The 25,179-nt window shown below is 40.3% G+C and overlaps 1 protein-coding gene across 2 annotated transcripts in view; it reads left to right on the forward strand.

The window, feature by feature from the left end:
* The first annotated feature begins 212 nt into the window (after positions 1–212).
* Positions 213–25,179, forward strand: part of TRIM44 (tripartite motif containing 44) — a 114,226-nt gene continuing 89,259 nt past the window's right edge. For both annotated transcript variants that reach the window (XR_014326383.1, XM_082844801.1), the window contains exons 1-2: positions 213–1,116; positions 20,472–20,549. Coding sequence is in view for 1 of the 2 variants with exons in the window: in XM_082844801.1 (XP_082700927.1) it covers positions 445–1,116; positions 20,472–20,549 (750 nt within the window). In the remaining variant the exon portion in view is untranslated. The remainder of the gene's footprint in view (positions 1,117–20,471; positions 20,550–25,179) is intronic.

Raw genomic sequence — 25,179 nt, forward strand, 5'->3', positions numbered from 1 at the left:
AACCCCTGCGGGAAACGCAGAAAAGGGCCATTGCCACTTTAAATGACTCAGGAAGTGAAAGCGGGCCGCCTGACAGGGACAGGGAAAGTGGAACCGGGGCGGCGCGGGGGCCGGCGGCACCGCGATCTCGCCCGGGCAGCGGGGGGCCGAGCGGGCGGCGCGGCGCAGGGGCCGACGGGGGCGCTGGGCGGCTGCGCCGGAAGTGCCCAGAACGCCGGAGGAAGCACAGCGGCCGCCAGGCTGCCGAGCCGGCGGCGAGGCCCTGTGCTCCTGGGCTGGGTGCGGGCTGCTGGGAACAGGCGGCAGCGGCGCCGAGGCTGCGGGACACGGCGCGGCCAGTCTGCGGGACGGGCCCCAGGTGGAGAGGAGGACGCGAGGAGGCCGCGCCGAGGCCAGGCAGCGAGCTCTGAAGCCCGGAGACCCGGGCCGCGGCACAGCTCCCACATGGCCTCCGGAGGGGGCGCGGCCTTCGAGGAGCTGCCGCCCGACGGCACGTGTGATGAGTGCGAGCCAGACGAGGCTCCGGGAGCCGAGGAAGTGTGCCAGGAATGCGGCTTCTGCTACTGCCGCCGCCACGCGGAGGCGCACGGGCAGAAGTTCCCCAGGCACCACCTGGCCGAGTACGTCCACGGAGCCGCCCAGGCCTGGACCCCGGGAGCCCGGAGGGATGGGGCGGGAGAGGAAGAAGTCGAGGCCCAGGTAGAGAACGAGAAGGCCCTAGAAAGCGAGGCGGGGGAAGAGAGCGAGTCCGAGGAAGACTGTGAATCCGAAGAAGAGAGTCAGACGGAGGAGGAGAGCGAAGACGAGAGTGAGGAAGACAGTGAGGAAGACAGTGAGGAAGAAATGGAGGATGAGCAAGAGAGCGAAGCAGAGGAAGACAACCAGGAGGAAGGAGAATCGGAAGCGGAGGGAGAAACTGAGGCAGAAAGCGAATTTGACCCAGAAATAGAAATGGAAGCGGAGAGAGTGGCCAAGAGGAAGTGTCCGGACCATGGGCTCGATTTGAGTACCTATTGCCAGGAAGATAAGCAGCTCATCTGTGTCCTGTGCCCAGTCATTGGGGCACATCAGGGCCACCAGCTCTCCACCCTAGACGAAGCCTTCGAAGAACTAAGAGTAAGTATTGGTCATTCAGAGCATAGGCCAGGAGGTCAGGACACCTGGTTTCAACCCAGGGGGCCTCCCTGTGGCCACATTAACTTTCACCATGTCCCTAAAAAGCTGGTCTGTTCATCTTGTTGGGAGCAGTGATTATTGACTCTTTTTGATTGACGTCCTTTGAGAGTAAGATGAAAGTTCTGGACTCTGACCCTAGAAAAATAAAGGTACAAAATCTAGTTTACAATTTCTGGAAAATTATAAGCTTCTGGTCTCCGTATCCCAGGTAAAGCATTCCTTGGGATTTTGACTCCACTTAAGCCTATTCCCACAACATCTTCATTGTTGAGACTGGTTAAGGCTCTTGACAAGGAATTGGTAAACCATGGTTTCACCAGATGGATCCAAGCAGTTGGTTCCTCTATAGTGAAAAGACTCCCTAAGGTTGTGGTTTTGATGATAGTTTCATGTGTGCCCCTGAGTTCCTTTTAGGTTCTTCATGTTTGGTAGTTGTTTGGAAAGGAGGGTGAGAAGGTGGAGGCAAAATTGGGGTGGGAGTGCGTGTTCCCTTGTCCTCTATCTTTTGCAGGAGGGCAGGGCCTTTATCTTGGACCTTGCTGGTCCCCTAGAACAGTGTATGGAAATCTTACAAATATTAATAAATATTTATTGAATGAATGAATTTGCAGATGATTTGCTTTTTATTTATATTGTGGATATTTACAATCAGTGAGAGAGACAGCTGGAGTTAACCAGGCAGGAAAGTTTGAGTGATCAGTTCATTAGTTATTGTTGTCATCATGACATCTTTTGTTTCCTGAAGCAACCTTGCAGTTGCTGGTACTGGGATAACAAATATTTTGATAATGAAAATCCCCTACATTAAGATTTTCCTTTTTTTATTGTAAAATACACACTCAAAGTGTATAAAAACATACGCACAGTCTAACAAATAACTGTAAAGCAAATACTAATGTAACCTCCACCCCGATTAAGAAATAGAATATTAGGAGCAATATTGAAGCCCCATGCCCTTTATAATTTTCTAGTTATAACCATCTCCCTTCTCCATAGGTCACCATTATCCTGACTTTTGTGGTGATAATATCCTTGCTTATCTTTATACTTTTACCACACATTTATTTATTTCTAAACTTATTTGAACTTGACACGATTGATATTGTATTGTTATCATGCATTCTTTTGGGTTTTGCTTTATTTTTTCAACATTGTGTTTGTGAGATTCTTCCAGTGAGTGGCTGTGGTTTGTCCATATTCATTGTTGTATAGAATTCCATTTTATAAATATGCCACAAGTTACCTATTCTGTCAAGGGTGAACATTTGATTTCCAGATTCTGGAACTTCTAGTTATTATAAACAGTGTTGCTATAAACATTCTTGTTCATGTCTCCTGCTGCACATCTACATACATTTAAATGGAATATAAACCTAGGAGTGTGATTGTTGGGTCACACACTGTGCATATCTTCAATAATATTAGATGTTGTCAGCTATTTTCCAAAGTGGTTGTACCAATTTGCATTGCCATGAAAAGTGTAAGAGAGTTCCTTTTGCTCAGTATTTTCACCAACACTTGTTATTACAGAATTTTTAGTTTTTGTCAGTCATATGGATATGTAGTGGTATCTTCTTGTGGTTTAAATTTGCATTCCTCTGGTCACTGATGACTTTGAGTATCTTTTGTATTTCTTCTTTTGTGAAGTACTCATTCAGGTCTTTTGTTCGTTTCATTTGGGTTGTCTTTTTCTCACTAATTTACAGGAGTTTTTATATTTATATTTTTGACTGTGGTTGATATGGGTTACAAATATCTTCTACTCTGTTTTTCCTTTTTCTTTTTTAAAAAATTGTACCTTGAACAGAGAAGTTCTTCATTTTAATGTAGTAGAATTTATCAACAACTTTCTTTATTATTAGTGCTTTTTGTGTCTCGTTCCACTTAGTATTGATTTTTGGGTAGTGGAGGTAGGGGCTTAGTTTCATTTTTTACCCTGTACAGATAGCCAGTTGCTCTAGCAGCATTTATTGAAAAGCCTATCCTTTCTGTACTGATCTGCTGTGTCACCAGTCATATATCAAGTGCCCGTATGTGTATGATGTGTTTCTTGGCTCTTGTTATTTTATACCATTGGTCTGTTAGTATATTCCTGTATGAGCTACATGTTTTCTCAGTTACCATAGGTTTGTAACATGTCTTAATATCTGGTAGAGCAAGTCTGTCCACTCTGTTCTTCTAGAAGAGTGTCTCAGCCAGCCTGGCCTTTTACATTTCCTAGAATCATACCATGAAGTTCTGTATTAAGAGAAAAAACAAACCTGCAGGACTTTTTTTTTGTATTGTATTGTATTGAAATTATAAACCAATATATGGAGAATTAATACCATTACAAAATGAAGTCTTCTGATCCATTTATTTAGGTCTTTTTATTGCCTCACAATAAAGTTTTGTAATTTTTTTTTCTGAAAGATCTTGGACATCATTCTGAAATTTATTCCTGGATACTTACAGTTTTATAGTATTGTAAAAAATGTTTTTAATTTTTGTTTTCTAATTGTATATAGGAATATGATAAACTTTCATATATTGATTTTCATATTAAACTGTCTTACATATTCTAATAATCTGTAAATTTATTCTACACACATGATCATATTATTTGCAAGAGGGAAAGCTTTTGTATCTTTTCAGTCCTTATGCCTGTTCTTTTTTTTTTTTTTTCCCCTTGCCTTAATGCTTTGGATAGGACCTCCAGTATAATGTTGAATAGAAGGGATAGTGAATATTTGTGCCTTGTTCTTAATTGAGGGATAATTCATAACATTTCACAAGTGTGCTAGTGGGTTTTTTTCCCACAGATATATTTAATTAGATTAAGAAAGTTCCCTTCTAGTCCCAGCTTAAGAGTTTTTCTTAATATTGAATGGATATTGAATTTCATCAAATGCTTTTTCTGCATCTGTTGCATGTTCGTGTGATTTTACTCTTTTATTAATGTGATAAATTACATTAACTGATATACTTATTAAATTAAATTTAAAAATCAGTATTATGTTCACATGTTTCAAAAGCCTCTTTTTCACCTTTGGTAACCACTTTTATTAGTTTTTTGCTTATCGTTCAAGTGTTTGTTTTTTCAGATACAGGTGTGTACATATATATGGTCTTATTTCCATCCCTTCATTAGTATATTTTACAGTTAAAACAACCTGGCATTTCTGGGAGAAACTCAACTTGGTTGTGATGAAGTATCCTTATGTTTTTGAATTTAGTTTATTAATAATTTATGTAGGATTTTTTCATTCATATTTATGGGAGAAGTTAACTTGTAAATTTCCTTTCTTGTAGCGTCCTCATGAGATTTTGCTATCAAGGTTATGTTGGCTTCATAGTATGAGTCAGGAAGTGTTGCTTCTCGTGTATTTTCTCTCTCTTTTAATGTTCTGGAAGTGTATTATATAAGATTGGAATATTTCTTCCTAGAATGATTGGTAGAACTGACCATGGAAGCCATCTGGATCTGAAAAAAGAGAGAGAGAGAGAATTAATTTTGTTGTTTTGTATCCAACATTGGATACATTTGTTTTGTATCCAGTCCATTGACTGTGGATTCAATTTATTTGGTGGTTATAGGTCTGTCCAGGTTATGTATTTTTCTTTAAGTCAGTTTTGATAAGTTACATTTTCCTAGAAGTTTGTCCATTTTGTCTAAATTTTCAAATGTACTGGTATGGATTTGTGAATCATATCCTCTTATTATCTTTTTTCATGGTGTAGCTATCCTCTTTATTCCTTTAAGAACAGTAAGCATGTTGATTTATAATCTGTCACTGATAATTCCAGTATTTGAGGACTTTATAGACCTTTCTCTGCTAGCTATTGTTTTTGTGGTGTTTTTTAGGTTTCCTTCTTTCCTTTTGTGCTTGTTATGTTCGAGTAGCTTTTCATTGCCTTGAAAAATTATTTGTGGGGATTTCCCAAGCCTTGACCTGAAGCTGTAGTCTTCGAAAGAGCATTTGAGTTTGCTTCTGATAAGGCCTAAGTGTACAGCTTGTTTAGGACCCCCTTAAACTAAATTAATTGCATGAGAGATTTCTTGGAACAGATTTTCAGGAGGTGCCTGTCCAAATTTACAGCCTCTTAAAGAATTTCTTTCATCCTGTCCTGCACCCCATCCCCCCATCGCCCCGTTTTGTTCGGCTCCAAGGCATGGCTCCCCACACTCCTCTTTGGAGGGTGAGATAGCGGCAACTTTAGTTTGTCTTTACTCTAGAATTTTACTCTTTGGCAGGGGTAGGAGGGTCAAAAGTCTGTATGGAAAGGGTCTCCTTTAAATGTCCCACTCTGAGCATGCTGTAGGCTTTGCTTTCTTTTATCTTCTTTCCCCCTGCCCACCTCACTTTCTGCCTATAATCAAATGCACATCCCAGTTTCTTGTGATCGGTAAATGTACTCAGATCAATAGAGCTGTTTCTTGTACTCTGCTTATGTTAACACTGGAACAGTATTACTTAACTATAGACCTTATTAGACGTTCACCAGTTTTTCCTCTAATGATTTCTGTACCAGGGTCCTCTGGCCATATTACATTTTCTTGTTTTCGATGATCATGATAGTTTTGAGGAGTGCCAGTCAGGTATTTGGTAGACTGTCTCTCCGTTTGGATTAGTCTGATGTTTTTCTCATGGTGAAACTGGAATTGTGGGTTTTGGGGCAATATAAATTCTCTTTTATGTTTTGCTTTTTTCACTTATCAGTATGTCTTGGAAATCACTCCATAGAGGTGCCTATTTATTTATTCATTTTAGCTGAAAATACTCTAGTGAGTGTCAGTCATTAAATTCTTAATTTATGATATTGTGTTTTTCAACTCTAGAATGCCTGTTTGGTTATTTTTTTTAAAGATCCATTTCTCTTTATCTTTTGGGATCTGATTCTTGATTATATGCCACATTTTCATGATTATTCTCATCTCATAATTTTTCATTCAATACCAGACATGTGTTTAAAAGAACTGTAGACACTAGAGTCATATTTTCCCCCCTCAGAAAGGGCATACCATTTGCTCTGTTAGGCAGCTAGGATGAAGGGCTGATCGTTGTTATTCAATAAAAATTTGAACTTGTTTAGAGCTTGTTTGTAGCTTTAATTAGTTTCATTTCACCTCTGGTTTCATATATTTTGAGGGCAGTGTACATTTACTTATTGACAAGAAAGTAGGTCTCTTGGAATATTAAAAGTGGCTTGGCATGATGATGGTGAGAGAAGAGGATCTTTGTTATACTGCATTCATTCATTCATTCATTCACCAAGTATTTATTGAGCATTGGCCAAGGGCAGGTGCTTTCTAAGCATTGAGAATATAGCAAAATGGAAGAAGTCCCTGCTTCTCCTGGAGTATACATTGTGTTGGAAGGAAATAGAGAGCAACGAATGCTCAAATAAACATGTAATAACTGTTAATAAAGAAAAAATAAAACACAGTGTGGGATTAGAGAGGAACAGGAAGTATCCTAGCTCTGCCGCTTGCTTTTTGACCTTGGACAAGTTATTTAACAGTTTGGCCTTGTTTCTGTATCTCTAAAATGGGTATAAAGTTAAGAAATCAAGTAGTGTTTTTGTGAGAATACAATAACTTAGTTTGTGATAACACTTTAACAATGCTTAACACATTGTAAGTGCTCTTTAAATGTTAGCTGTTGTTTTTATTATTATTAATAGGAGGAGTCTAGTTAAATGCACAAGTTTAGAGTTGAGAGGGATTTGAACAACATATGTTTTGATATCTCAGTGCCAAACCGGGCTGTGAGTGGCTAATATTGGTGGTAGAAGGCCAAATTGTTGGCGAGGGCTAGAGTAAAGCAAACTGCAGAGCGGGCCAGAATGGACAGAAAACCAGGGTAACTGTACAGCCAGAAGGGATCCGAGCAGAGGCAACGTGGAGGCTAATGCCTCAAGGACTAAGGTGAACACCTTGAAGGGATAAGTTTAACCCTAATCACTGAAGTGACTTTTAAAGTCCTACCTTTCCTCTTGTGCTATATTTCCAGTGTGGCTCCAGAGCATTTGGTCTCCAAAGGATCCTGTGGGTCCAGATTTGAATTGAGCCTGTGCTCCAGTTTTATCGTAGGAATATAGTTACACAGCCCATATTATGACCTCACATCTGGTTCATAAACTCTCAGATATGCAGGTTTCTCTTATTGTGACCGTAATTTGTGGTTCTGAAAATGGGTCATTGGGTCTGACAAAGGAGCTTGATCTGGTTCATGGATATTTTCATATGAAAATTCTTAAGTTGTCAAGGGAATTTGCATTCATAGCTATATTTAATGAATCATTTTGTTCAACAGTATAAGTGCAATTATATGTATTCAGAACTCTAGACCAGTAATTTAAAAAATTATTTTGAACATAACCTACAGTAGGGGTTATGTTCAAATAACCACTATATGTAAATATAGTTTACATTGTGGTCTAGTTTACATACACACACGCACACACACATACTTTAACTCAAATGGAGCACTGTTAACGTTATTGCATATGATGTGTTCTGTTTGTATTCTATTCTGTTCAAAAAAATTTCTGGATTCTCCCAATAAATTAATTTCATTGCACCCTAATGGGTCATGTCCTGTAGTTTGAAAACCACTTGTCTCGTTCACTCTAAGATCACCTGAAGAAAAGGTGGAGTCTTATAAAATGGCAAAGGGAGAAATGATTGGCAGAGTTCTGCAAGTACTTATAAGCATCTATGGAGTTCTTAACATGGCTTTGTTATGGACAGATCCAAAAGTTTTGAAACCACTCCCTTTGCCCTTGAGTGTGTCTTTAAGATGGGTATTTGGAAAGAAGAATGTTTGGTTAAGTGACAGAACAACTGCAGGGGCGCCCCAACGAGGGGGCTCTAGTGGCAGGGCGGTCGGGAGGGTACAGGCATATTCTCCGGACAGCTGTGACTCTGGAGGGGCTGGAGATGGGGGTATGCCGCTGCTGTGTCTTGTAATGGCCGGCGGCTCTGGCTCTGTGCTCAGCTCATAAGCAGCTCTGGCAGGGAGGCAGAAGGTTGAATGTCTGCTGTAATGTCCCTATTTATGTTTTTATTCTTGACTGAAAGGATTTGGAGTACCTTCTAATAAAACCATGAAGTGCTGTCTACACAGTGGTTCAGTCTGTGTCTTATTTATTTGTATAGAATAAGACAAAAGCTAAGACTAAGGTAAAGGGAATGATTGAAGCTGCCACAAATGGTTGATGGAAAGTTAAAGTGAGGCCTCCCGTTCTGGGATTCTCCATCTCAGTCTGCTCTTCAAAATGTACTTTCTTTACCTGTAATAAGTCTGGGACGTATGCAGTGAAGAGGACAGACAGGGTCCTAGCTTTTATGGAGTTTACCCTTTAGCTGGGGAGAGAGATAAATTAGAGTAATTTTGGATGGTAGTGTGTACTATGAAAACAATAAGTCATAGCAACGAAAGAGTGAGTGATGTGGCAGGAGGGCAGGAGGGAGTTACTTTTTGACCAGGTAGTCATGGAAGGTGTCTCTGAGCATGTGACATTAAGGCAGAGACCTGAATTATGAGATCTTGCAGAGATCTAGAGAAAACCTCCTATTGTGTTACCACTCAGTGCCTTTTGCACGAAGTCCAGGGATTCATAGCAAAGATGATCGGTTTGGTTCATAGGACTCTTCAAAAAGGAATTAGATGGCTCTTGAAGTGAGAGGAGTAGTGTAGTTCTGGCAATTGTAATGTGCTGTTAACACAGGTGAAAATACTACCCTGTGGAGGGAATGTGAGCTTATGGGGATCTCTTTGACAATAGCTCAGTTTTTCAGGGGATTCAACATTCATGGTGATGGAACTTCATTAAATAGAGCCTAGAGGGCTTCTGCAGGGTTAGGTGGAGGGGAAGAGTCATCTAATTGTGTTCAGGTAGGGACGTGGACTCTTCCCACAATCTTCGTTATTAAAATTACAGTTTATAATCTAAGAATTAAGAAAAAGTCTGGGAGAAGAGTGGTTAAGGCGGAAAGAATGGTGAATGCAAAGGCTCTAAGGTAGAGGTGAACTTGGGGTGTTGGAGGGACAGCAGAAAGGTCACTCTGGAGTATATTGGAATGAAAGAGGAGTGGCAGGTAGGTTAAACAGTAGGTTAAACAGTGTGTTTCTCACCTTGTTGCCACATTTTGGAATCACCTGTGGAGGGAGATTCTTTAGAAAATACCTGTGATTGGCCTCACCCCAGCCTTAAATCAAAATCTTTGGGGATGATCAGGTATTTTATAGAATGTCTTTCTATTGGGATTTGTCTTCTTTTCATGTTGTGGTTAGACTGGAGTTACTGTTTTTAGGAGGAAGACCACAGAATTAAGGGTACACACTATCAAGAGGATTGTTGAGGGAAAAGGTCCATACTTTCCCTGCTCTCTCCCAAGAATCCAGTGCCCTCTTTTTTCTCTTCCCCGACCTTTCAATCAGAATAGATTAATAGGTTAATAGGCATATTGTACTATTAGATGACTGCTTTTCAGGGTAAGGTTGCTGATGCAGGTGTATTATTCTTAAGCCCCTCTGGAGATAAAGGACTATGTGCCTGTGGCACCACCTTTTCTTGACCACAGCCCACAACATGGAGGTTGCCCTGCTGTCCACTGATAACACCCACCTTTTCTCTTCCCTTGCATCGGACCCAAACTGAGAAGCCAGAGATCTGTCAGTGTCAGTGCTCAGTGTGTCTTCTGCTTGAAGTTACAGTTCAATCTGGGATAACTAGCTCAGTTTCACGCTCCTGTTCCTGTTGTGGGTTTAATATCCAGAGCCAGGGAGTAAATCTGTTGTGCAGCAGGAAGGAACACAGAGACTAATGGACCTCTCAGAAGAGAAGACAAGAGTACAGACCAAGAAGGGGTGAAACAAAAACTTCAGTGCGGATATGTGGGGCAGAGATGAGAATCTTGTTTGTGGGTGTGTGTGCGACTATGATAGGGATCAAGCCAACATGACATTGGGGGATAAAAAAATCAATACTGATGCCCTTTTCCGATGTCAAAAATGAATCAGGGGACACGGGTTCGTGCCCCGGTCCGGGAAGATCCCACATGCCGCGGAGCAGCTGGGCCCGTGAGCCATGGCCGCTGAGCCTGCGCGTCCGGAGCCTGTGCTCTGCAACGGGAGAGGCCACAACAGTGAGAAGCCCGCGTATCGCAAAAAAAAAAAAAAAAAAAAAAGAGTCAAGAATGAAAAGAAATGAAACCAACCGAGCAAAATTTTCCAGATACTCTAAGTGCTCAGTCTATAATTTATGGCAAGTAGCCATATAGGCAATGACTGATGTATATTGTGGTGTGCTAAATTATTCTTGTCGAACATTTAATTATAAATTAGGCTCACTTCAAATGTATTTAGCTAGTTTCTGATCGGGTAGCAGAGCAATCTGCTTTTAACTTCAACAGGATATTAGAGAAAGCATTATACTACATCCAAACTGTAGCATATAGTTAGCTTTTTTGTCAAAAACTGGTGTTTTTAAGTTAATTTTATTTATGTGAATAATTTTTGGGCACTTAAGGTGTGCTACATGACGGATATTGATAAAGAAAGATGCCTGACATCAGGAAGCTTATAGTCTTTTCACATGCTTATTTGCGTATAAATACTAGAAGAGAGGTACAGATAGTATGTCGTGGGGACTCAGAGAAAAGAGAAGTTATTTTCAGCTGGAGACGTGGAATCAGGAAAGATTTCTTAGAGGAAGTGGTATTTGAGGTGGACCTTCAAAGATGGATAGGATTTTACTAGGTAGATATGACTAGAGTGTTAGGCAGCTGTCCTCTGTGTTCCCATAGCAACAGCCTGTACTATTATAGCATTAAATACAGTATACTACATCAATATTATTTCTTCCCACCATGTCTCTGTCTTGCGTGGGTCATAAACTCTTCTTCTAGGGTTAGGACTGTATGTTACACATCTTTGTGTTCCCAGCACCTAGCACAGTGCCTGTTGGAGAATAGATATACATGAAATATTTGGTAAATGTATGATATGAAGTATAATAATCTCACATAGTCACAGGGCATCAATGAAGAACTGAAAGAGAGAGTGTTGCATAGTGATTTACTATATCAGTGTTTACATTAAGTTTAACTGCATCTGAAATAATGAAATAATTTGGAAAAATCCAAAATAACAGCTCAAACAAGGTGGATGTTTTATTTTCTCTTGTATAGAAGGATGTAGGCAGTCCAAAGCTGGTATAGAGGAACCATGCAGTTATTAGGAATCTAGGCTCTTTCCACCTCTGCTCTGCTATCCTTAGGGTATGGTTCTTGTCATGGACCAAGATGACTCCTGGAGGTCCAGCCAGTACATCTGAGTTCCAGGAGAGCAGGCACGGGAAAGTGAAGATGGGAACACCCCTTTATTTTAAGAGAACCCTCCAGAAGTTGCACGCATTGCTGCTTATGTTTCATTGGCTGGAGTTCAGTCCCATGGCCTTATCTAGTTGCAAGGGAGGATGGGAAACAGTCTTTTCTTCAGGCCATGGTGTGTCCAGCTAAAACTGGAGTCTCTTACTAAGGAAGAATGGGAGAATGAATATGAAAGACCAAGCAGTCTTGCCTTAATTGGCTTTGCAGTCTATGGGTTTGAATCCTGGCTCTGCTACTTATTACCTGTGTCATGTTGGAGAATTCACTCAGTCTCTCTGAATCTTGGTTTCCTCATCTGTAACATGGGCATAATAATTATTTCTCCTTTTTGGGTTGTAGTGAAGAACAAACAAGATGATACATGCAAAGAGCTTAGCACAGTGCCTGGAATATAATAATCCCTCAGCAATTAGTGACTCTTACTCTTATTATCCTTACAGAGTCAACTAAGGTTCTATTCTGTGTTCAATTCCAGACCAGGTAGTCTGGCAGAAGTAGAAGTTCGGACACCAAGTTTCTTTTGGTGAACGCTGTTCAGCCCCCTCTCCTTCTGTTCCTTCTGACTGCTCTATGCTGGTGGGTAGATAGGCTGGTGAAAAACTTGTCTTCAGAGAAGAGGCTCCTGTATATTTCAGTGTCCTGCTGGTGCCATGTGCACTAGCTAACCAAAACACAGCTGGTATGTCTAATTTTAGGTTCACAAGTCTTGCTGGTTGTCCTCTTTAAATTCTGTTTTACATTCTGAACTGTAAGAAATTTTTATAGAAGTGGAGAGGAGGCAGGGGCAGTACACCCTTTATTTTCTAGTTAGAAAATAGCCTCTGTTTTCTTTCCAGTAGGCAGTCGTGGGGGAAAGAGGTTAGAGGCACCCCTACTGTTCTCCACTCTGTTCTTTGGGTCTCTGTGAACCCTGGCAGGGTAACCTGTGTTGAGTGAAAGACTCTGACTTCATGTGTGTGAAGAATGGAAATGCTAGCCTTTAGCTGAGGTTATAAAACTAAGAGAGTCTAGAAACTCTTATCTGCTGTTGAATTTTGAGGCTCTTTCCCGAGATTAGAATAATAATAATAATTATTAAGTGGCTTTAGGTCAGGTGCTTTTCACCTCATTATTTCAGTTGATCTCAATATAACTCCCACAATAACCTGTATTATTCTGATTCTCATTTTACAGATGAGAAAAGTGATACTCAAAGAGGTTGAGCTTTGTGGAAGTTCACCTAGTTTATAAGTGGAAGGATTAGGATTTGAATCCAGGTCTAACCCCAAAGGACATTTTCATTCACCCATCCCATTTAGCCTCTACTCTTAATTATTCCCACTTACATTTAACCTTTCTAAGTTGTACTGACGCAATCTCCTGATGTTTATTATCTCTGTGAAGGTATTTAGTAGATACTTTATGAATATTCTAATCAGACTATTAAAACTATTCTTTCCCAGGCTTCCCTGGTGGCGCAGTGGTTGAGAGTCCGCCTGCCGATGCAGGGAACATGGGTTCGTGCCCCGGTCCGGGAGGATCCCATGTGCCGCGGAGCGGCTGCGCCCGTGAGCCATGGCCGCTGAGCCTGCGCGTCCGGAGCCTGTTGCTCCGCAGCGGGAGAGGCCACAACAGTGAGAGGCCCGCGTACCACAAAAAACAAACAAACAAACAAAACAAAAAACAAACAAAAAAACTATTCTTTCCCTTCCATCTGGATTTTTCTTCCTAGATATTTTACAGAGTATTTTGATTGTATCAGATTGTTTTGTTCATTTTTTTCCATTCAGCACTTCTCTAGCTCAGTACTTGATACTTAGCAGTCAGTCACTCAATAGACTTAATCACTTAATAATAACAATAACAACAATGATAACTAAAATTTATTGAGAACTTAGTAGGTACCTGGTTCTGTGCTATAAACTTCCTACATATTATGTCATTTATTTTTTACCACAATTTTTTGAGGTACAGTTTCGTTAAGATATTTTTCTATGTTGTTTGAAATTAGTGGCGTGGTGTTTTTTTCCTTTGATCTATTCACTCAGTCAGGTGGAGTATTTGGGGCTATAGGGAATTTAACAGTGAACAATTCTAAGTACTGGTCTCATGGAGCTTTTGTTGTAAGAGCAAAACAGACACAAGCAAGTTAAACAGTAAATAACATTTTAAATAATGATAAATGCCATGAATAACAAACTAGGGGAAGGAGAAAGAGAGTGACTGGAATGGGGAATGAGAGAGAGGCTGTTTAAGGATCTAACAAGGACTGGGTATAGTTAGAGCCAGTGGTGGGAAGATCTGGTGGCATAGTGATCTGAATGGAGGAAGTAAGCGAGTGTAGAAGCACTGAGATGGAACAAGCTTACTGAGGATAAAAAAGATGGCTGGAGGATAATGAGTCAGGGTTCCAGGCAGCGGGTAGTAGATGACGTCAGACTGTCAAGTAGGCCATGGTGAAGATACTGGATTTCCTTCTGAGTAGCCATAGACTGTTTAAGCAGGAGAATGAGTGATCTGATTCACGTTCTTAAAATTTCCCTCTGGTGCCTGTGTGGGGAATGGAGTGTAGGGTAGGCGAGTGGGCGTGGTGTTGCTCCTTGGATTAGGACCAAACAGGGAATAGTGGAGATGTTGAAGAGTAGTTGGACTTGGCCTGTGTTTTAGAGTTAGGTCTGAAAAGACTTGGGGGTAGGTTTGCTCAGGCCCCCAAAATATTTTGGATCTAAGCAACTATATAAGGTGGTTGCCTAACATAGGAGTGGATTTGGAATTGGAAAATCAAGTCATGTGAAGAAGATGGTAAAGAATTTTTGGACATGGCGTGGTGAAACTAAAATTTTATGGCGTACTAAAATTCAGTTTCATTTCCTTTTGTCAGGGCTTTGCTTTCTGATTGGATTCCTTAGGAGGACTTCTTACATATTCTATCTCCCAGTCCTTTTCCACTGTTTCTCCCAAAAAAACCTTTTTGTGAAAATGATAGAAAGTTGGATTGATTTTTTTTTTTTTTTAAGCATGGTAGCAACACAAGGCTAGTGGGATAGGAAAAAACCAAAATACGCAGCCAGTATTCTTTCTGAACTCAGCATCTTCTGATTCTTTATAATACAGAATTCAATATTTAGGAACCAGTTCAGGATATTAAGTGATTTACACTTACATTTCTACTGACACATGACTTTTCTTTTGGTGCCCAGCTTGTTATTGGCATTAGACTAGACTGACTCCCATGAAAGTACAGAGACTGGTTGTCAAGATCTTATTCTGATGTCCCTTTTACCTACCATATTCCACTTTTGTTTCTGCCTCTTGCCCATTTTCAAAGAATGTTTGCATTAGAATGAGCTGTATTATTTCTGTGTTTTGGAGTGAATGGATGGACATGTGTTTATGAGGTATTCTGAACCCCTTTGAAGAAAGACATGCCAACTTCCTTGGTGTTCAAACACAAGGACCCTTAGAGACAGAAAACTTTCAGAGGGAGTTCTTGCAGGGGTAGCAACTTCAAATGTCTACAGGGACCAGAAAGGTAATGTAAATGAGAGAAGCCAGCCAGGGTAACTATGGCAAACTGGAGGGAGCTTGCCTTGCCTAAAGCGGGTAGTTGCTACTCGGCTTCAGCCAGTTGCTGCTATGTGGGAGAGGGAGCCCAGTACAGTCATACCTTTCAGATTTTTAGAAGAAGCTGGAAATCTTTATTATGTCGTATCTCCTGGTTTTTAAATGTTGACAATGAATTTAAAATTCCTAGTATGCTGTGTGGGACAACACTCTAAAAACACAACAAAACCAAAGTTGTGTAGGCTGCAGCCTGCAAATCTGTAGGTTCTGATTTGGCCCATTTTCCTCATTTCCAGGTTGAGAAACAGAAACTCAGAGATGTAAAATGACTTTTCCAAGCTCATATAGCAATTAGTAGGAATGGAGCCTGAGTCTCCTTTCTCTTTATGCAATGCCCTTTACACTAGGAAAGTTAAACTTTTGGGGGACTTTGGGGAGCGCTCAAGTCCCTTTTCACAGAAAAGTGCATGTACATTGCAAATTTTGTGTACAGCTTTGGGGATTTCAAACTCCCGGAAATAGATACATGAATACTAGGTAGAGAACCCTTTCTTATACCTTTGGTTCATGTTTGCATGCAAAAGGAACAGTGCCCCAGTATTTATACTTAGGCAAACTCATGGAGAGAGACACTCGAAGCAGAAGCCCTAGATCTGTCCTCTCTTCCTCCCTCCCTTCCTTTTTGTATATTAAATCTTAATTAGATAATAGGAATAAATTTATGTAAGTCTAAGACTCTTCCTACTACTATTCCCACTACTAGTCCTTCCAGTCATTGCTTTCTAGTCTTTTACATACATATGTATCACCCATAAAAATGAATAGTTTTATGCTTTTTAAATAAATGATATAGTATGCATTGTTTTGCAACTTTTAAAAAATTCAGCGTTGTGTCTCATTCTTTTTATTTGCTATATCAGATCCCATTTGTTAATTCCATAGTTTATTTGGCCACCCACTATTGATGGATGTTTAGGATGTTTCCCATTTTTCAGTATTACAAGCAGTGCTGCCATAAATATTGTTTTTCATACCTCCCTGGCCCATGTTAGTGCTTCTCAAGGGGAGAAAGTGAAAAATAGACTTGCTAGGCATGTGATTTCAAAGTAGCTTTATTATATTATATCAGCAACATATGAAAATCCCCAGCCTGCCCAAAGTCTCTCATCACTCGGTATTATCAAATCAAAACTTTTTTTTTCAATGTGATGGATAAGAAATGATATGATAATTACAAGTAAGTTAGACCATCTTTTACATCTTTTCATATGTGTGTTAGCCGTTTAACATTTCTGTTATGTTCATATCCTTTGTTGGGATTTTTTTTATGCTTATTTGGCTTTTTCTTATTTACAGGAATCCCTTATGTATTTTCGCATTATTCTTGATACCAACCTCTTCTCTTGTATATGTTATAAATCTTTTTCATTTAATCTTTTTGATCCTGGTTTTGCTACTGACTAGCTCTGTGATTTGGTGGACATCATTTGCCTTCCACAGAACCATTTCTCTCTATTGTACAGTGTGAATACACTACCTTTTAGTTATTGTGTTACTTGTAATGCTAGTTAAACAGTGTATGGGCTCTGTGATTTGGGGGTTTCTCATTTGATTTTCACCAGCCATTTTTCCCAGCTGTAAAGTGAGAATTTTTGGTTTATTGTGAAATGCCAATGAAAGAGCATATGAAAGTGCCTTGGAGAATAAAGAATACCTTCAAATGTAGGCATTTTGTCCTTTCTTTGGCTTTATTATGATTCATCCCTAGGAGTTGGCTTTTATGAAGCATCCCCCATCTCCATAGATGGATCAAACTTTGAGGGGTGTTACAGAACATAGCGCTTGTCTTGTTTTAATCTACACTCTTCTTGGGGGAGGAAAGAGGTACATAAACAAGATAGGCTCACATTGAGCTCCTGTGTTCTTGGAATGCATCGTGTGGAATGGAGGTGAGGAAGAGCGGTATCAGGCGAATCTCACTTCTTCACTCACAGTGCTTCCCCCAGGGACTGACATAGCATAATCTGGCCATTTATGGAACCAAATGTCTACAAGGTTAGAATTCGTCTAACTTCTCAATTAGAACACAGGTTTCAGAGGCAACTCCTTCATTCCACCACAGTAGGGAACTCTGAAAGTATTGTCTATTCCAGTTACCTTTTGACTGATGACTGCCCTCTGCAAACAAATAATTAACTAAAACATGATACTACCCGATGGTTTGGGGCCACTCATACTCAAATACCACCTTAGACCTAGACAGCTCTGTGCCCCTGCCCTATGCTTTTGAGGGTCTTTCCTTTGGCCATGCCTGCCCCCTTCTAGACCGCTCTCCAAGTATCCAGGACCCAAGAATTACCTGATGAAATGTCCTGACCCTGCGTCCAGGGCCTGCAGAGGCTCTTTCTGAGCCCATCCTCCCAAAGGTGGACCAAACCATTAGACCCCGCCCCTGATATGCGCGTTTGTAGGACCCAGGTGTGGCCAAGGCGACGGTTTGAGAGAGATGTGCCCAGAGCTTGGGTGTATTCGCTTGAACATCTGTGTACAATGCTCCTTGAGGTGCAGGAAGGGACTGGGGTGTGCGAAAAGAAAGGAAGTGGCTTTGGGGCCAGGGTTGTCCATTTGTACTCTTACCCAGCTCTGCCGCTGTCAGAGGAGGGTCTGCCCAGAGGACCCTCTCCCTTCTGACCAACTGCTTATTTGGTGGGGGAGGGGTTAAAAAAGCTATTGGGGAAGGTTTTTTCACCACCCGTTTAGAGGCTGGCTCAATACAGACCCCAATTATCTCTGAGAATATTCTCAAAGAGAGAGGGGTGGGGAGGTAGTATGGGTGAATTTCCTGAAGGAAGAGTCTCTGTGCCTCTCCTCTGTCACTCCCCTGGGTAGGCAGTGCTGCGGATGCTTTGTAAAAAGGAGGAAGGATTCTGCTGACACACTGTTTTTATGAAAGAAGGCTAAGGGTTCCCTTATCTCTCCACACAAGGCACATCTGCCTGCAAACAGGCTGTCTGCTTCTTAGGGATTCCTTCGTCGTCCTGTTTCTCTTCTGAATGTTTTAAGACACAGTTTGGTGCATTCCTTTCTGTTCTCTAGAGCCAGGGGGAAAGTCATAATATATCAAAGGCTCTTGCTGAAGAGCTTAGAATGGGTGCTGGCAGCTGGGATGTGGGGGAAAAGAGTTTTCCAGGGACAAGTGACCTGCTTGTTCCAGCCAATGAGAAGCAGGTTAGAGGAATGATATCACCAGACAGTCTTTATTGTCTGATCATCTCATAAAAGCAGGATTGTGTCTGGCAATTTAACCCTTTTTTAGGTACTTTGGGTCTCATGCATTCCCCTGGTGTGTGACCTCCAGATTCCTTTTCCCACCTGTCTGCTGTGAGACCAGAGATGAAAGATTTAGATTGGTGAAGAAATCTGGAAAGTTGTCATCATTTTAAAAGTAAAACTAAAAATACAAATTATTAAAATTTAGAACCACAGTTAGGATGGGAATGTCAGCTAAGCTGTGTTTGGAGAGCACATCTAAAACAGATATCGGTCTTAGGTTATATCAGACTTTTACTGTGTAGACTTGGGAGAGAAAGGAGGTTAGAGGGGAAAAAAGGATTTAGGCTTTAGTCTGTTTTAATCTATATGATGGAGTCTTACTAAGTAGGTCCTGTTTTGGAGGAATTGGAATTTTCCCCCCGAATTTGGAAACTATCACTGATTCTGAGGCCAATTTTGAAGAACAGACATTTGTAGTACTTGTTTATATTGTACTTATTTATTGTCCCATACCCATAAAAATGACAAGTCATTTTACTTACTCATACCTCCTTTCCAACACTGGTAAAATGAGAGTGATTATCCTATCCTATCCCCAAGGAGTTGAGATAAGAAAATAAACTAATTCATGTGACTACATTGTGCTCCACACATGTATTATTATAAGGGCATTCATATCTTAAGATTGCATATTCATTCATTCGTTTGTTCAGCAGACTTTTTTGAACACCTTCTTGATGCTGAACACAGATAGAGGTAAAAAGTGTAGTTCTTACCTTTAAGGAATTTAAAATATTGTGAGGGAGACAGACAGTAATAATAAATATGTCTCATACATCTATTGTCTTTAGCATGTGCCAGGCCCTGTTCCAAGTACCTTGATGTATATGAGCTCATGTTGTCTTTCTACAACCCTATGAAATGGGTACTATTATTAGCTTCATACTATAAGGAAATTGAGGCGCTGAGAGGCTAAGTGACTTGCCTGAGGTCACACAGATCTAGTGGTAGATTTGGGACTTGAATCCAGGCAGTGTGGCTTTAGTCTGTGCTTTAAATCTGTGCTGACCGGTACAGTAGTCACTAGCCATAGATGGCTTTGGTGCACTTGAAATGTGGTAAGTCCAAATTGAATTGGGCTGTAAGTGTGAAATACACACTAGATTTCAAAGACCTAGTATGAAAAAAATGTGTCAAATACCTCATGTTGAAATTACATGTTGCAATGATAATATTTTGGATATACTGAGTTAAGTAAAATGTATTCAAATTAATTTCCTTTTATTTTTGTGACTACTCAAAAACTTAAAATTATATATGTGGCTTGCATTTGTGGCTTACATTATATTTCTGTTGGATTTTGCTAGTCTAAATCATTATAATGCAGTAATAACAACAATATAATAGGTGACATTTATTGAGCACTTACTGTGTGCCACATAGTGTGCTAACGCCTTTACAAACAGCATTTCAATTAAGCTTCAAAATAACCCTTTTTATAATCCCCATTTTATCGAAGAGGGAGAAGTTTTCAAGAAAGTCAGTATTTGCCTGAGGTTAGTCAACTCGTTAATGCCGACCCCAAATTTGAAACCTTATATTTCTGACTCAAAAACCTGTATTCAACTGAATACACTGAAATACCATTTCCAATTAGGGTTAAATCTTGGGGAATTTTCTTTGTTTTTATTTTTGTGAGAATATTTAATATTGCATACTTCTGTATTTGTGATGTAGAAGTTTAAAATAAAAATCACTTGGTCATAAAATAGACATCCCAGATAGAAATCTCTTTTGCAAAGCCTCAGCCCTCTGTGAATACTGGTGCAGTTGAGCCCTGAGATGAAGCAGTGAGTCAGCCTGTACAAATTGCATTTAATTTTCGTTCCAATTGTTCTCTCAGGTCACTGGGCAATTTATGTCCTGACCCTCTTTGTCCATAGAGAAGAGGAAGAGGGGCAACACATCTTTTCTTAGTCGTTTAGTCCTCTCGGGTGATAAGAAGAAATTGCCTTCCGTTTCATTGTCCCATGAAATGCTGTTTGTGTTCGAGAGAGCAACAAAATGCTGTCTAATGACCCCTGACTTTTCTTTCTTCTAGAGCAAAGATTCAGGCGGACTGAAGGCGGCTATGATAGAGTTGGTGGAAAGGTTAAAGTTCAAGAGCTCAGACCCTAAAGTAAGTATTGTTTTGGAATTAATTGGATATTGGTACCCCAAGTATTTCATTCTCCTTGAGCTAAATTCGAGGGATGTTAATGATGATCTATCTGAACATTGCATCAAGATCTAATTAAGCCTACCCATCAAAAGCCATGTTCTAACATGCCTGAAGATAAGTCATCTATTTTTCCCCTTCTCTATTTTATGATTTACAACACATAATCGTTCATTGTTTTCTCTGAACTGCAGACAAGTGCATTTTTAATCTTCTTTTACCGGGCCTTCGAGACTACTGGCCTCTGTGTCCATTAAATCCAACCAAAGGCATCAGAGATACCATCAGCTTAATGCTGGGGACTGGAACAAGCTCAGGCCTATCCAGTTGGTGTTCAGTACTAGCGTCTTGTCACTCCCCCACTTAACGGGAGCCAGCTGCCACTGTGAATACTTTTGCCCTCATGAGCTGGAGTCTGGTCTGGGAAATGGTTTAAGCTTCCCAGCTTTCTTCGCAAGATGTTGGGGGCTGTAGGATTGATATTCTGGGAGACGCCATACCAGGGTTGTGGGTGGACTGGGAACTGAACGTGCCAGAGGGATTATGACTAATGTAGCCTCCCTTCTCCTACTCAGACGTTTGCTGTGGCACTACCCGGTACTGGTGCCAGCTGGCTTTGCCTGAGAGTCAAAGCCTTTCACAATTAAATAGGGAAAGGAGTGTGATTTTATTTGGCTTTTTATACTGTCTTTTTTTTAATTAAAAAATTTTATAAGGGGAATAAGACTAGCATTTCTTGAGCACCTAATAAGAGCCGGGCACTGTGCTAGGAGCCTTACATACCTTTTAAAAAATTTGTGGTAAAATATACATAATGAAATTTCCCATTTGAACCACTTTTAATTGTGCAGCTCAGCAGCCTTAAGCACATTGACACTGTTGTGCAGCATCACCACCATCCATCTCCAGAACTCTTTCCATCATCCCAAACTGAAACTGCACCCATTAAGCACTAACTTGTTATTCTCCCTCTCCTCTTACACACTTGTGATCGTTGCAATAACCTTGTAAATTAGCTTTTATTTCCCATTTTATTGATAAGAACACATTGGGGTAACTTTTGTCGATTTTCTTAGCTCAAAGTAGAAAGACCCCCCTCCCTCAAAACCACTTATATGAAAGTAGTTTTCCTTTAGTAAAGATGAACCAATTAATTATTAAAGATAACAGAAAGCTTTTTTTACCGAGTTTCTCTGGTTTCTGGGACAACAGCTATCCTGAAGGAGACAACTGTATTTCCTCTTTCTGCCACACCCACATGCTTATAGACAGTGAAGAGCAAGAGAATGTGTACAGATTACACTGAGTGGCTTCTGTGCATGATGATAATACAGGTAAAGTGCTTTGGGAACCTTTATGAATGCATATAGTGCTTCTGATGGGAAACTTGCCAGAGCTGAAAGAATTGAGTAGTCCCCATGAGAGCAACCCGTGGAAACCTCAGGATTTTCCTACAATGCATCATAAGCTAAAGGATATTTGTTAGGACCTCACTTGATCTTGGATATGTTTATACACACTCACCTTTCTTTCATCTTCTCTTTGTCTCTCCCTGGATAATTTCCCACTAATCTATTTTATTTTCAAGCCGCTTTCTAGCCTAACATATGTGTATGCCATTTTTACCTGGAGCCAGCTTGAAGAAGGACCATCATAATTGCAGGATGACTGTTAGATCACAAATAGGGGATGAAAAATGGGACACTTAAATACATAATTTCTGCAACAAAGAAAATTTTCCCAGAAACAAATTGGTGTCTTCCAAAAGAACTCATTAAGTTTTTAGTCTGTTCTGTTTTCCCTCCAAACCCCACCATCCTTTTTTTAAGTTGGCTTATTTAAGAAGAGCAGAATCTCCTAGGCTTTATGACCTGTCATTTTCTGGCACAGCAGCTTTACATAGAAGCACTGACTGAGTCATGGAGCCCCGAACACTCTCTCTGCCTCACTTCCTCTAGAATTCCCTAAAGCCTCACAAAGCTGGATTAGTCCAGACACTGAGGTCTACTGGGGACTGAGTTAATTTTTACCTCTCAGTTTTGCCAGAGAGGAGTGGAAGATGCCTAGATTAACCTTTTATTAAATTATAAAATAATATATGCTTATAGATTAAAAATACAGCTATCCGTAAAGGAAAAATAAAAAAATACAGCTATAAATAAAAATAATAAAAAAATACAGCTATCCATAAAGGAAAAGGAAAATGGATTTCCCTTAAATTAACCACTATTAACAGCTTAGTGTGTAACCTCCTAGACATTTTTTCACGTGGAAATACGCTTCGAAGATATATTACAAAAATTATACCATAGCTGTGGTTTTATCACACAGAATATCTTAAACATTCTTCTATGTCAGTAATATAGACTTCTTAATGAGATGCCTCATTTTGTCCAAAATATTTGTCAGAAATCCTCTTTTCTTCAGAGCAATGGTTCTTAAACTTCAGTGTTCATGAAAATCGCCTGGGGGACTTACTAAAATACAGAGTGCTGGACCCACCCCCAGAGTTTCTGATTCAGTGTGTCTGGGGGAACTAGAAACTGTGCTGGCCCTTGGTTATTTTCCTGCCATCTTGTGTTTTGGTTTTCTTCGTTCTTTCAGCAAATAGCCAGAAGAGCCCTTGTAAGTCCAAATGATTTCAACCTTGAAAAAAGTGAAATACATAAAATTCCAGGCTTAGAAAACAAATAAATTGAGCTGAGGGAGCAAAGGAGTGAGAGAGGGGAAGGGAGGTAAACTGAGTCATCAGCTTGGGCTCCCTGAGAGGACAGGGTTCCTTTAAACAGCTATGGCCAGCAGAGAAGTAGCAAAGCCAAAAAAAGGGAAAGGAGTCCTGGTCAGGAATTAGGAGGATGATCAAGCCATCGCCATGGTCCAGGAGTGGGCTGAGTTCTCAAACCAGAGGAACAGCAGGAGACATCAAATCCCAGCTACTAGGGGTGAGCCCAAGGATGGGTATGAGAGCCAGAGATGTTTGCTAAATAAGGCACAGGTCCAGATGAAGTGGTGTGCGTGCATGTTGCTGTGGTGAGCCCTGTTTTAAAGGGGGCAGACCTCCAAGGATCCAGAACTTGTATACAGTGGAAAGAAATTATTTTTAATAACAGTCTTTATTTTGTTTAATTGGAAGTGGTCTATTAAATAATCCTAATGCGTTTGACTTGATCCAGTTTGCAAACTTTTTTTTGCAGCCAAGCTTTTCAGAAACATCTGTTGCACAAAGCAGCATTTTAGTCGCTAGATTTCTTATATTTATGCTAGACTTTGGGGAAATTAAAAGATGTAGTTAATCAGGGGTATGTATGTGTGTATATGTCCGGACTAGATTTTTAGGAAATTTAGAGCATCTGAGTTCTTTACAGCTTTCCTTTGTAGTGACTATGCAATTATCTTTCATAGTTTACCCAGAGGAAACTGAAACTTAGAAAACACATTGATTTCCTTCCTTTCCTTCCCCATGCTCAGTCTCCCAGAAAGTATTGAACTAAAGTATAAGATGCTAAGCTCAATCTAACTAACCTCTCATTATTCAGTTAATAATAGCTATTTTCTCTATGATATACTGATTGCTTTTCTTTCCACGTAAGGTGCACCATTCACTGTTTCCTATAGCTGGTGTGTGCTTGAAACAAACAGTTTAAACCATGTTTGTGTATCTCAAATTCATATTAATTTAATAAGTTATTCCCAAAAATCATCTTAAACTCGAGCCAAGTGGTTCACATTATTCTCTGTGACTGGAGTGGGATTAAACATAGGATCTAATCATACTAAGATTGTCTAAAATATAATCAGGTTCTTTTCCTTATTTTTTTTCGATTTCTACAGGTATTCTTACTGAAGTATGAAACCAAAGATCTGTCTAGCAACATGAAATTAGTTAAATAGAACTGAGGATTGTTTTCTTATTTTATTTTTATTTAGCATTTACAGAGCATTTTATAATTGCAAGAGGACCTTACAGACCTTTCTAATAGCTGATATCACTGACATGGAACATATCCCAGTCCTCCACTCCAGTGCTAATCAGACTATTGTTAAAATGATAGGTTTTGCATGTACAAATAGTAATGGATATAAGCAAAACCTAACTTGAATTCTTGGTGTTAGTGTCCTGTTATTCACCTGGGTCAAGTCAGGCCTTGTGTTGGTCCTTGTCCTGCCTCAAGATAGAAGTATTCACTGGGGCAGTATTTATTCATCCATCTAAAGGAGAGAATTGAGATGCCTCAGTTATGAAGTTGGTTCATTCAAAAGTGTTTCTTTGGTTGGAAGGTTATTAGAATTACTGACCTGTTTCTTTTCATTCATTTATTTATTTATTTGGCTGCATCAGGTCTTCGTTGCGGCATGAGGGATCTTTCGTTGTGGCACTCGTTGCGGCACTCGTTGCGGCACTTGTTGCGGCGTGTGGTCTTCTCTCTAATTGTGGTGTGCAGCTTTTCTCTTCTCTAGTTGTGGTGCGGGCTCCAGAGTACGTGGCTCTGTAGTTTGTGGCAGGTGGGTTCTCTAGTTGAGGCGTGTGAGCTCAGTAGTTGTGGCGCATGGGCTTAGTTGCCCCATGGCATGTGGAATCTTAGTTCCCCAA

This window comes from Leucopleurus acutus (genome assembly GCF_964270905.1).
Source record: "Leucopleurus acutus genome assembly, chromosome: 8".
Lineage (NCBI taxonomy): Eukaryota > Metazoa > Chordata > Mammalia > Artiodactyla > Delphinidae > Leucopleurus > Leucopleurus acutus.